Source organism: Mus caroli, unplaced genomic scaffold, assembly GCF_978045245.1.
Source record: "Mus caroli unplaced genomic scaffold, Mus_caroli_1 scaffold_13, whole genome shotgun sequence".
NCBI classification, from domain to species: Eukaryota; Metazoa; Chordata; class Mammalia; order Rodentia; family Muridae; genus Mus; species Mus caroli.
In genome coordinates this window covers 45825552-45838666 of record NW_028227268.1, presented here as the reverse complement: position 1 = coordinate 45838666, position 13115 = coordinate 45825552, and the positions used below count along the sequence as shown (strand labels likewise).

Here is a 13115-nt window from a genome sequence, read left to right as displayed (position 1 = left end):
TTTAGGTATTGTCTCATAAAGTTTAAAAAAATAAAAGTTTTTAACATATATACACATTGATGAAATGTATATAAGCAACCAAAAGGGACTGGTGAGATACTCAGAGGCAAACAGTGCATGTTAGTCTTTGTAGAGGAGCCAGTTAGGTGCCAGCACCTGTGCCAGGCAGCTCACTACAACCAGTTACAGGGATCAGACGCTCTCTTCCCACCTCCATAGACAACAGCACTCATGTGCACAGACAGAGGTCTACACATAGTTTTAAAAATGTAAAGGCATTTCATATTATAGGATAATAGTAAAATTAAAAAACAAACAAAACAAAAACAAAAAACATCACGTCCTACGATAAGACGAACTTATTTTATCACAGTAGGAATAAACGTAGGAAGAATATTTTTAGGAATTTTGAGTCCAAAGTTCAGGTATCTAATATTGTAAGCTATGTAAACCACTTTTTACATGAATAACAAGAATTTGTTTATTCAAGTATTCACAAAAGATGCACTGTTTACCTTCTATTACAAGACATGATTCAAAGTCAAGGAAATAGAATACCAAATAAACTGGAAATCCTGCCCTAGTGAAGTGGGAGCTCTTGCAGAGGTAAGTAGTTACAGTGCCTGATGCTAAGTGCTTACAACAGTTCTCAGCTGAACCTCATAATCCTGGGAAAGAGATCACACCGTTTATCTTCATTTTATATTTAGGGATCTAGAGTGAAAGAATTCATTAACATGTTGAAGATCAACTAATCTCTCTTATCTATGTACACACAGAATTTGCTCTTAGCCTCTGTGCCTCTGTCTTCAGGGAGGTAAAAGATAACCATGCCCTGCCCTAGATGGTTTCTAACTTTTACACAGAATGGTGACTTTGGTAAAATCATTTCAGTTACAGTCTTGGGTTTCTTGCCTTTCCTAAACTATATAAGTATACATAGATTCTTTCTTGTGTGTGTGTGTGTGTGTGTGCCGGAGAACAATCTCAAGTTCATCCTCAAGAACACAGTCCACTTCCCAGAAAGGTCTCTCACTGGTCTATCGTTCACCTAAGCTAGAATGGTTGGCCAGCAAGCCCCAAGGACCCTCCTCTTCCTCCTCTGCCTTCCCAGTGTTGGGATAAGACACACACCACTACACCTGACATTTTTACATAAAACTCAGGGGCTTGTGCTAGCTCCCCAGGCCTTAAAGACAGAAACTCTTTAAACAGTGACCCAAACTACAGCCCAGTTTCATTAAATATGATTTGGAATATACATATTAAGCCATCAGCTAATTTTTATGTCTGAAAAACTTTCAAGATGGCTCCTCAGGTGGCTGAGACAGAAGGAACAAGCTCAATTCAAGCCTGGGCAACGTAGTGAGACCCTGTCTCAAAACAGAATTTAGAGGCTAGAGAGGTGGCTCTGTGGTTAGCACTTGCTCTTGCAGAGAGTACAGGATGAATTCCCAGCACCCACACAGTGGCTTACAACTCCAGCTCCAGGCGGTCCAGCTCATTCCTTTGCCTCCTCAGGCAGCAGGCATGTGTATGGTATACATACATCCAAACATTCACGTACATCAAATAAAAATAAATCTTAAAAGAAATTTAAACGTTAAAGGAGGGCTGGGGATGTAGCTCAACGGCAGAATGCTGCTAGTATGCACAAAATCATGGGCTCGGCCTCTAGTTCTGACTTAAAAACCAATACACAGTCAAACGACAAGAACAAAACAAAGAGTGGGGGAAAGGTATGCCAGTGGCAGAGGACTCAGCATTGTGCTGGGTAAAATCTCCTGGCTAGACTCTCACAACCACACAGCTTTAGCAGGTGAGTGACTTTTCACAGGCCTACTCGGACAGCCATTCCCTACCTGGATCTGTGGGTTTGAAAGGCATGTTGAGAGAAGCCAGGACTCCATATGGGCAGCTAAGCATGCATGTCAGCCTTGGCAAGCATAGGGAAGGCAGTGGCGGCCCCATCACTCCACTCCCACACTACTTATCTGCTATCTGATCCTTGCAAGTAGCAACTGTTTCTGCTCTGCTCTTACTGTGTCCCTATTGCCTGAAGCAGAATATGGAACGTGGCAGGCAGTCAGGAACATTTACTAAGTGAATAGCTATATTGTGTGAGTTCGTCCGTCTCTTAGTCCTTGAAGTTTTATAAAGCAAAAAGGACCAAACTAGATCAATATGTTCATTTTCAGCTCTAGACATGTACACTGCTTTGAGCAGGAATTCATGAGTACATCGCACAGAGTATTAGTAACGCCATTCCAGGACATCCGGCCTTGAAAATAGGCCCAGTCACAGGTCTTTACAACATCTCCCTGTGGTGCTGCATGACAGAAACAAGATGATTTTATCCTGGGCAAGCTACTGGAGCCAGCACGGCTTTCTCTCTAGGAAGCAGTTGCTGTGGCAGGAAGAGAAGCTAGCAACTGTAGAAACAACACAGTGCATCTGACCGCTCAGCTCAAACAAGAGGGATGTTGATGCTCCCCAAACAATGAACAATGGCAGCCCCAAAGCTTAGCTTCCTCAGAGGTGGGGAGAAACAGAAAGGCTTCATAACCGGCTTAATGGGAGAATCTGTGACTGTGAGGCAAAGTATACTTCTTTTCTCTAAAAACCGCATAGTTATTTTTCAGACTGTGTTTTAGTGTATGCTTCAATCAACTGTCAATTAGGAATCATTTTTTAACCTTTTAAGGTGTTTTTTTAAAACCAAAAAGATAAAATAAATTATCATTCATCCCATTATCTTAATATCTCTAATTCATACAATAACTTGACCAGTTCACAAAACTACTGGCTCACAAAATTAATCAATTTATTTCTGAAGACTGAAATGTAAGGATTACACATTAAAGTATACTCCCATATAGTGCTTTTCAAACCATGTCCAACTTTAACGAGGGAAGAGGTTATCTGCTAAATATTTCAGACTTGTAGATGTTTGTAACACATAAACTATGGATAGAAACTAGAGGAGGTCAGAAAACTCTAGAAGGTATTCAGTCCTCTAACTTAAGACTCCTTTTCAGTACACGCAGCTAGACATAAAAAAATCAAAAAGTTATTAGCTAGGCATGATAGCACATGCCTTTGATTCCAGCACTTGGGAGGCAGAGGCAGGAGAATCTGGATTAGAGACCAGCCTAGTCTACACAGACTTATATGGTAAGACCCTGTCTCAAAAACCAAACAGCAAAAACCAAAAACATCAGTGGCATAAATAAAGGTGAATTAAGAGATATGTCACAAGATGTTCTATAATGAGATTGCCCGCAGATAAGTAGAGAACACCTCAGCATCTCATCATGGATTCTTGTGACATTCCTATAAGTTCAACTCCTCCTTCTGCTTACATTTTGAAGACTTTTTAAAGGCTGTGTAGCTCAGGCTGGCCTCAGACTTGTGATCCTGCTATCTTAGTCATCTGCATGCTGGGGATTCGTGTGTGCACCCTGTCTAGCTTCTTTCTGCATACTGTTTGTGTGCAGGTGATGTATGCCTCTATAAGTGTGAAGAGAGAGGTACACCCCCAGGTGCATGCCTGAGGCGGCCAGAGGAAGATGTCAAATATCTTCCTCTCTTGGGCTCCACAGTGGGTGTCTCCCTGAACCTGAAGAGGTTACCTGTTCAGTTAAGTTTCCAGGAACTTCCATCTGACAAGACTAGGTCACAGGCACACATGCCACACAGGGCTATTATGTGGGTGCTGGGGATTTGAACTCAAGTCCTCTTGCTTTCAAAATAAGTGCTCTTACTTACTGAGCCATCTTCCTAGACCTACTTCTACATTGTACTTTATTATTCTGAAATTTTAAAATGGTAGCTACTTTCATGATTTTTAATTTATTATTTGCCTTTCATAAGTATGGGTGTTTTGCCTGCATGTATGTTTGTACACCATGAGTACCTGCTGTACCTGCAGGCCAGAAGAGGGCTACAGAACCCCTGGAACTGGAGTTACAAACAGTTGTGGATAGATGTGAGCTGTCATGTGGAGACAGGAATCGGATCTCAGGAAGACCAGCAAGTGCTCTTACCTGATGAGCCATTTCTCTAGCCCCACTTCTATGACTCCTAGCCTGAGAGTGAGGACTCAGACACTTACTTGTACAACAGTGTTCACTATAGCACTACTCCACAGTGAAGTAGAAATGACTCAGTGCCATCAACAGAGAATGGATAGACAAAATCTATTACATATCTGTGCATACGTGGTATGTATTTTATAGAGAGAGAATATTATTTAGCTATACAAAGGAATGATGTTCCGGTACATGATACAGAATGGATGAACACTGAGAACATTATGGTAAGTGAAGCACACTAGATGTAAAAGTACAAATATTTTATGACTTTAATTATATGAAATACCTAGAATAGACAAATTCACAGAAAAAAGAAAATAACGGTTTCCTGTAACTAGAGAAAGGAAAGTAATAGGAATTACCTAATCATTACAGAGTATCTGAGGTGATATAAATATTCAGAAAATAGACAGTTAGTAATGGACATATAACACTGTGAATGTTCTTACTATCACTGACGTCGTAGTCTCATACCTAGAAAACTGGCCAAGCATTGTGGTTTAACCCTGTAATCTCAGTACTCAGAACACTGGAGGCAAGATGATAAAGAGTTCAAGCCTGGAATGGTTGGGCTGATGCGATAAAGAACTTGCCTAGGCTGACTGGGCCCCTGGAGTTTGATTCCTCAACACCACAAAAATTTTCACAAAAACAGGCATTCACATGCATGATCAAGCAAAGAAAGCAAAATGGCAAATTTTTTGGCTAAATATTTATGTATAATATATTTAAATAGATGTATATATAATATTTATATAATAGTCATAATATTAAATATATATTTAAATATATTTATATATTATATTATATAAGTTATCATACATGTATTTATATAAAACATAATTTTATATAATCTATATATTAAAATATATTTATATGAAAGTATAATATATAAAACATATTATACTTTCATATAAATATAAAATAATATTTATATATTATAATTTTATATAAATATATTTTACATAAATATATATGATCTTTTCATATATTTATACATTAAATACATAATATAGAATATTTATAATTTATATATTAAACATGCACTATATAATAAAATAGTATATTATATTGTATATTATATCAAATATATATAAATATAGTTTTTATATAGTATATGCTATATATTATATATTATAGTTTTTAATATTTATAGATTGTATATATATATATATATATATATATATATATATATATATATATATATATATAAAGAAAGTCAGAATTCCATGATCAACCCACAGATTAAAATACATGAGCAAATATACCTTTATGTAAAAGATAAGATTGATAGTCACTATTTCTAGCCAAATAATTTAAGACCTATAACTTAACTTTCTGTGTCTCCTGACATGTGATATGGTCTATATAATAGTCTTACTGGGAAACTGAAGTTGAAGTACAATATAGAAAGTAACAAACCTAAAAATTGCAAAGTTCTATAAGACAACAACTTGGACTGTTGTTTTAGTTTTTTTTTTTCATTACAATTACATTTCTCTGTGTGTGTGTGTGTGTGTGTGTGTGTGCGCTCACATGTGTTTAGGCAGGTAGGTAGGTACACGCATGCAACAGTGCATATGCGGAGAGCAGGAGGCAACTTTCGGGAGTTAGTACTCTTTTTCCACCATATGGGTCCTATGGCCCTGACTCAGGGTGTTAGGCTTGGTGGCAGGTGCCTTTATCCACTGGGCCATCTTTCTGGCTCCCGCCCAGATTCTTAACAAGATCAAATATAATGGCTGTGCCTTGACCAGATCCTGGATTTGGAGAAAAAGGAACTACAAGGGACATGAAGTCCAGGCAGCATGTGGATGACAGCGCTGACTGATTGCTGACCTCTCAGATGCGGGAATGGTGCTTGGAAGAACAAGTGCTGAGGGACTTAAGGGATCTGTCAGCCACAAATTTTTGAGTGGTCTGGGGAAGAATGGGGGGGGGGGGGAGAGGCATGTGTAGACAGGGAGGTGGAGCATATGGGGTAAGAGATCAGCAAGGGAGTTCAACTGGAGATAGTACATATTTCTGTGGTCGTCTTTAAATTTTGCTGTAGTTTTGGAAACTTCAGACATACAAAGAAATAACCTGTTTAAGAAGTGAAATTGCACATTTCCTCCTGCATTCAGAATACATGTAAGAAAGCTAAACCAACAGAAGGAAATGCAACAGAATCAGTACTTGGCATACCTTCCACGTCATACCAGTGCGCGCCATTCGTGATCCCATCTTTGAAAGTCTCGTCTTCATCTCCTGGACAATGGGGTTCGCCAGTTTTCATTATAGGGTGGTTAGAGGCATAAGCTTTTGCCAAGTATCTAAAGACTTCATCATCGGAGGTTTTGCTATAGAGTCCAGTGGTCTTATGCTCGGGAGAATCATCAAAAGGATAGCTTGCTACCACTGAGCCGCCATGAAGATTTCCAGAAAGCACAAACCTTTGAAAACACAATCAAATTACATATCACCCTTAGAAGGCACAGACAATACCAAGCATTTAAAACCTCCACAGGATCTTTCATAAATAAACTCAGTTTTTTCTTCCTTTATTCTTTTTTCATTCATTCATTCATTCATTCATTCATTCAATCATTCACTTAATCAGTCCCGAGGATGAACTCAGGGCCTGGGCACATGCTAGGCACTGACTCTATCCTCCAGCTCCACAAATCAAATACCTATCCTGGGCCTGGAAAGATGGCTCAGTGGATACCTGCCACTAAGCCTAGTGCCCTTCATTTAATCCTCAGGGCCCACAACAGTGGAAGGGAGAACTGAGTTCCACAAGTTGTTTCCTAACCTATACGCACACTTGGCATGTGTGCTCTCCAACACATATAAATAAATATAAAAAGGTATTTAAAATTTCAGAACTAAAGACATAGCTTAATGGCTGAGTGCTTGCCCAGTATGCATAAGCCCTGGGTTTGATCCCCAGCAATCAATCAATCAATCAGGGTGCTTTTACATTTCAAGTTAACCATAAGTACTTACAGAGGTTTCCATCATTGAACATGTTGCTGAATAAAAACCACATTAACTAATGTTTTAGGAAGTGTCTTACGTGAGAAATTTCCAATTCATTAATTAGGTTGACCTACAGGAACTTGCCAGAATTCAATCTTATTTTTTCCTACCTATAAAAGTGACAATTTCATATAGTGTAACTTGGAACTTATGTTTCATAATGTGTCAATTTCATAGGAAAAGTGGCTAACATAATAAACATGTGCTGAATACAAGAGGTAAGTTAATAACATTATGTTCTATATACTTACTGCCTTATCCTGAAATTTTTCTTTGGGCAGTAAACACAATATATCTTATCTGACTCCAGTTTCACAAAATCCTTATACCAAATTATATTTTCAAGAAAGATGCAAAGTTGGAAAGATTCAGGAAAACTCCACCTGATATATATATAGTGAGCTTCTTTCAGAGAAAACCAATACAGAGCCATCCTCTGCTACCCCAAGGTTTCTGCCTGGGCCACTGGATACCAAACTGACACAGACAAGGGGGTTTCTATTCAAAAACAATTCTACATGGGGCGGGGGTGGGTTCTGGGGGTTAAGCAAGCAAAGTTCGTGTTAGCCACACCCTCTAACTCTGAGCTACAGCCCCAGCCTCATTTCATTGTAGATGTCCCCCAGAGCTGTTCTTCAACAGTAATGTGATCAGAAGTCATTGCCTCTAAATCCCCATTTCTATCTCATCTATAAAATGTGAATATTCAGCCCACCTCTCAGAATTATTACATCTACTAAAACCAACACACGATCAGAACTCCACACTAGCTCCTCAACAAATGTTCATTTCTTTGGAGCTCTCTAACATCCTGGTCAGTTTCAGTCTGCTTCTGACTGCCACTGCCCCTCCTTGAGTGACAGAACAACCCTGGAACAATAAAGGCTGTCACATCGAGCTTTCTAGTTCCACCTAGCTACTGTATTAACCATTTACTTTCTGGTTGCATTTCTAAAACAACTCTAGATTTTTTTTTCCTCCATTTACTTTGGGAAAACTATAAAAAGGCTCTCCCAGTTCAGGCACTTCACTTAGCAACAAGCATTTTTAAAGTATTAACTATGAGCTGAACACTACTGCAGGCATTAAAATACATACAAGCAACAACAGAAAAGCCCTGAATATTCTGTGTAAGTGGGGTGTGCTACTTCACATATTTTAGGTTAAGACTCTACTAAATGAGAGATCCTTTTGTTCAACACTGTTGCAATACTTCTCAGAAACATCATAAAGAGGACCTGATGTTTCAACCACTTTTACAACCAGGTAACATTAGTAATCTATGAGAGTAATTAAATGTGATTCTCTGTATTCTAATTACATAGTTTTAAGATACAATGTCACTCTTCTGGGGACAATGTCAAAACAAAGCAATACCTGTCACAGTAGCTGTAAGGCTACTCTTTAGTATCTTTGTCAAAGCAGCTTTGTGTATCATTTCCAACCTTATTTGAAAGATGTTTTAAGATTTCCACTTAAATCCTCAAGTGTTTGACTTCAGTATCATAAGATTTAAAGAAGTTGCTAAATATACCATATTAAAAATAATAATCTTTATATATTTTTAAAATTAACTTTGAAATTAACTTTATTATATTTTTCCTATAGCCCTATAAACAACCTCTTTAAAAATGGAGAATTTGATATGTGAATAACAATAAAGACTCAAAAATATTATACATCATATACAATATCCCTCAAAAATAATCTGTATCAGCCGGGCATGGTGGCGCATGCCTTTAATCCCAGCACTCGGGAGGCAGAGGCAGGTGGATTTCTGAGTTCTAGGCCAGTCTGGTCTACAGAGTGAGTTCCAGGACAGCCAGGGCTACACAGAGAAACCCTGTCTCAAAAACCAAAAAAAAAAAAAAAAAAAACCAACATGACGATACCATTCTTTATTAAGTATACCAAAGGTTGGGATGTAGCTCAATGGTAGAATACTTTCCAGGCCCTGAGGTTCAACCCTCATAAACCAAAGAAATGTCTTAAGAGTTTTTCTCTCTTTTCTCCCTTATCCCTCACCTTTCAGTTCAGGGCCCCACATAGATAAGGAAGGCACTCCACTACTGAACTATAAATGCCAGCATTGAAAAACTTAATATGCATTGGGAGGAGGTGGTGGACACCTTTAATTCCAGCTCTTGGGAGGTAGGTTTCTCTGAGCATAAGGATTGCCAGCCAAGGCCACACAGAGAAACCCTGTCAAGAAGAGAGAGAGAGATAGATAGAGAGAGAGAGAGAGAGAAAGAGAGAAAGAGAGACAGAGAGAAAGAGAGAAGGAAGGAGTGAGCTGGATGAAAGGAATATCAGGACGTCGCTGAAGCAACTTACTCCACAAAACACATTTAAAAGTATAGTTTTCTCACATAGACTAATGTCTGTGTTTTTCTTTTTAATATCCCTCCCATCCACCAATCTGTAATTGTGTTTGTGTTTTAAATTTTATTTACATATCAACATCCTGTTATTAATTAGTCATTAATGAATATGTATTTTGAGTTCTATTTTAAGACTGAAGTTATGCATAAATTTTCCTTTTTTATTAGCGTTACATCTGAAAAAAAACACACACAAAAATTTGGGATTGATAAGTAATCAAAGCCACCTGCCACAGGACAGACAGAGTCTGGAATACCAACTGAGCCCTGAACTCCTAGAAAACACACCAGTGCCCATCAGCGAGCCAAGAAGACCGTGATGTGGGGGGACTCGTGATCACTAAATGACACTAATTTGGAAGAGTTAAGCAGAGAGTGAATTTTTGCCTTGAGACTGTCAGTATCACCTCAGAAAAATTCTTCACATTGGCCACAGCAGAACAACCAAAGATAAAGTCCCTGCAAGAGGTGTTATGGGACATTTTAAACACCCAAGCAATGAATGCAAACAGTGCAGGTGATACAGTTTCTCAAAAAAAAAAAAAAAAAAAAAAAGCCCTAGCTGGCAATGGCAAGCACCTTTAATTCCAGCAGAGGCACAAGTATCTCTGTGAATTTGAGGCCAGCCGCCGGGTCTACATGGTGAATTTCAGGCGAGCCTGTTTCAAAACAACAACAAAAAGTAAAATAAAAAGGCCTGCTTGTCATAGCACCTTGTCGTAGTTTAAGGGCCATATCAAAATCAAACTTGTGCAGATGTTCAGAAGTCTGACATGGTCAAGGAGAGGAAACTGTCCTACAACATCTAAACAGAATAAGCATCTACAGGGGACCTTCTACACACTAGTAAAGTGAAAGACAGATGATTAAAAACCATTTGGAACTATCATAATGTCCACAATTTTCTAGATTTCATAATATATGACTGACATCTTACAAAAGACATCACGTCAGGAAGGCAGTATGTAGCTCAGTTGGTACAGTACTTGTTAGCATGCATGATGCCCTGGGTTCAACCACAGGCACGGCATAAACCAAGGCTGGTGGCACATGGCTGTAATTTCAGCTACGGCAAAAATAGGAAGATCAGGAGCTCAGGTCATACCTGGCTACATAGCCTGTCTGTAGCCAGCCTGGGCTACATAAGAAATGATTCCAAGTCTCACAGAGAAACGTCTTTCTTCATCTTTACCTTCGGCTCATCTGCCAGTCAAAAAAACCTTCAACTCATGATACAAAGATCCCAACTACCGCCCTCAAAAGCCTAACGAAGATACACATCGGGAATATGCTGGCACAGCTGGTGCTCTAGAAAGGAAAGAGGTACAGGTTTACTTCAGACGAGAAGACTCTATCTGGAGTAATACCATCTTCCTCCACTCCTCCCTCCTCTTACTCCTCAGCTCTGAAGAGTTAGATCACAGCCCCTCTCCAAGAGCTAGGGAGCCTTAAGTTTGCAGCTCAAGCACATTTTGTCATGGGGAACAGTTTCTGTCAAGTTTTAACTGAGTAAACCTCTCATATGTATTTATAACAGCTCTTGTTACATACTAGGTTTTGAAGGTCCTCATACTTCTAGTTTTTACCTCTTAAAACCCCACACGGGCTGGAGAGTTGGCTCAGCCCGTTAAAGGCTAGGCTCACAACCAAAAATATAAAACCCCACAGGGTGCTTAAATGTTACCGATGTCAATGTCTGGCTGTACTACCGCAGTAAGAAAGAGTACAGCTGGCATCAGAAATAAAGCAGTTCTGATCTGTGGGGGTTTCCCTTTATTCCATACTCCCCTAAGCAAAATCAGAAGTAAAGGCAGGAGAATGGGTTTCTATCCAGTAGCAGAGGAAGTGACTGGGGGTGTCGTTTGCTATTTCTGAACTACATTCTGTCTCCCTGGCAGTGGAGCACTGAGTAACCAGGCTTAGATTCCCCGAGGTTAGTCAACCAGTCTGCCCTTCAATTTCCCCGTATGCAAAACAAGAGTACCAGTGGTGTCTAGAGGATATGAGTGGTGTCTAGGTCGCCCGGTTGTGGTCAACATCGAGTGACATAATGCAGTCGCAGAAAGTGCTTGCCACAGTGCTTCTAGTGACAAGCTTAGCTACATAATGAAGGTGCTAACTTAGGAATCCTTAAAATTCGTACCCGTTGCTCATATACACGATGGTCTTTCAAAAATAGGGATAGAATGGCAGGAAAAAAAAATCCCCCCCCCCCCCAAGGCTTGCCCTGCACAAATGACAGCCACAAGCAGGCTTCTTTACAATTAGCAAGACGAAGAGGTACTGCAGCCTGGCCTCCGTTCCAGTTTCAGGGTGTCACTCTCCACACCGACTGTCCCCGACCCCTTAGGCTGGCAAGCATTGTTTGGGCGCCTGCTGGCTGTCAGAATAAGCCTCCTGGCCTCGTAGGCTCACGTGGGACCGAAAGCAGAGTCAAGCAACACTTACTTGTTCCTGCGGATCCAGTCGATGAGGGCGCGCACCTCCGGCACCTCGTCCAGGGAAGGTGGCTCGCCGGTGCTGAACTGGTCAGGGAAGCTGCGGTTGAGGTCGCGGCCTCGGCTGTTGTCACGGCCGCTGCTCCCAGGCGGGCCGCTGTCGCCGAGGCCGCAGTCACCCTCGCGGGCACGTTCGAAGCCATCCGGGTTCAGGCTGGGCAGCAAATACACGTCGGTGGTGTTGAGCAGGCGGACCAGGCGCGGGTCCCCGCGGCGGTAGCCCGACGCCAGCTCGCGGGCCAGGTAGACCAACACCTGGCGTGACACCGTCTCGTCGCCGTGCATGTTACCCACCAGCTTCACCTGCGGCCGGCCGGGCAGCAGCGGCCCCGCGGCGTCCAGCCCTGCGGCGGCGGCGGCGGCGGTGGGCGGCGGCCCCAGGCCGGCTGTGAGGCGCAGCACCCACAGCGGCCGGCCCTCCACCGAGCTGCCGATGCTGAAGAGACGCGCCAGGCCGGGTGGCCCCGCGGCCGCCGCCGCTTCCAGCGCCTCGCCCAGCGCCGCTTCGTGGTAGTAGTGGTCAAACTGGCCCTCGGCCGCCTCGGAGCTGCCAACGGTTGTCGTGGTAGCCTCAGCCTTCTTGATGTGTGCCGCCTGGGCCGAGCTCCTCAGTAGCAGCAGCAGCAGCAGCAGCAGCAGCGGTGGCGGCGGCAGCAGGCGCAGGCGTCCCAGCCGCCAGGGCGGCCGCTCATCCCGGCCGCTCGCCATCTTCCAGCAACACCGCTAATACCGCTCCGCTCCAGCGGCTCCACACTCCGGGCGGCGGCAGCCCGCCGGATCCCCTCAGCGCCTAGCAACCCCATCCCGCCCTCCAGCCTTAGCCAATCCTAGCCTTGAATGCTTGGGTGTCACGCTAGGGGGCGGGGCTTTCCTTAAGGCGGACGATTTTCCCTCTGGGCGTGCCTTCTCCACTCCAGTCCTTAGGGACTTTAGTCGCTTTCCTTTCCTCCACTAAGGTTCTACTCTCTGTCTTCCCGCCTCCCTATTTCCTCTTCTACTTCTCTCGGGTTTTTTTTTGTTTTTTGTTTTTTGTTTTTGTTTTTTTTTTGCTCAGTCTCTTCTTTATGGCTTCTCCTCTGAAATTCTCTGAGAGCTTTTACTAGCCCCCTTCTTCGTTG

At 41.9% G+C, this 13115-nt stretch overlaps 1 protein-coding gene across 1 annotated transcript in view; it reads right to left on the bottom strand.

Moving 5' to 3' along the window:
* Window positions 1–12769, bottom strand: part of Cpd (carboxypeptidase D) — a 74083-nt gene extending 61314 nt beyond the window's left edge. The window contains exons 1-2 of the mRNA XM_021176197.3: window positions 11948–12769; window positions 6282–6529 (exon numbers count right to left, since the gene is read on the bottom strand). Coding sequence (XP_021031856.1) covers window positions 6282–6529; window positions 11948–12705 — 1006 coding nt within the window. The 5' untranslated portion in view covers window positions 12706–12769. The remainder of the gene's footprint in view (window positions 1–6281; window positions 6530–11947) is intronic.
* Window positions 12770–13115: the final 346 nt, after the last annotated feature.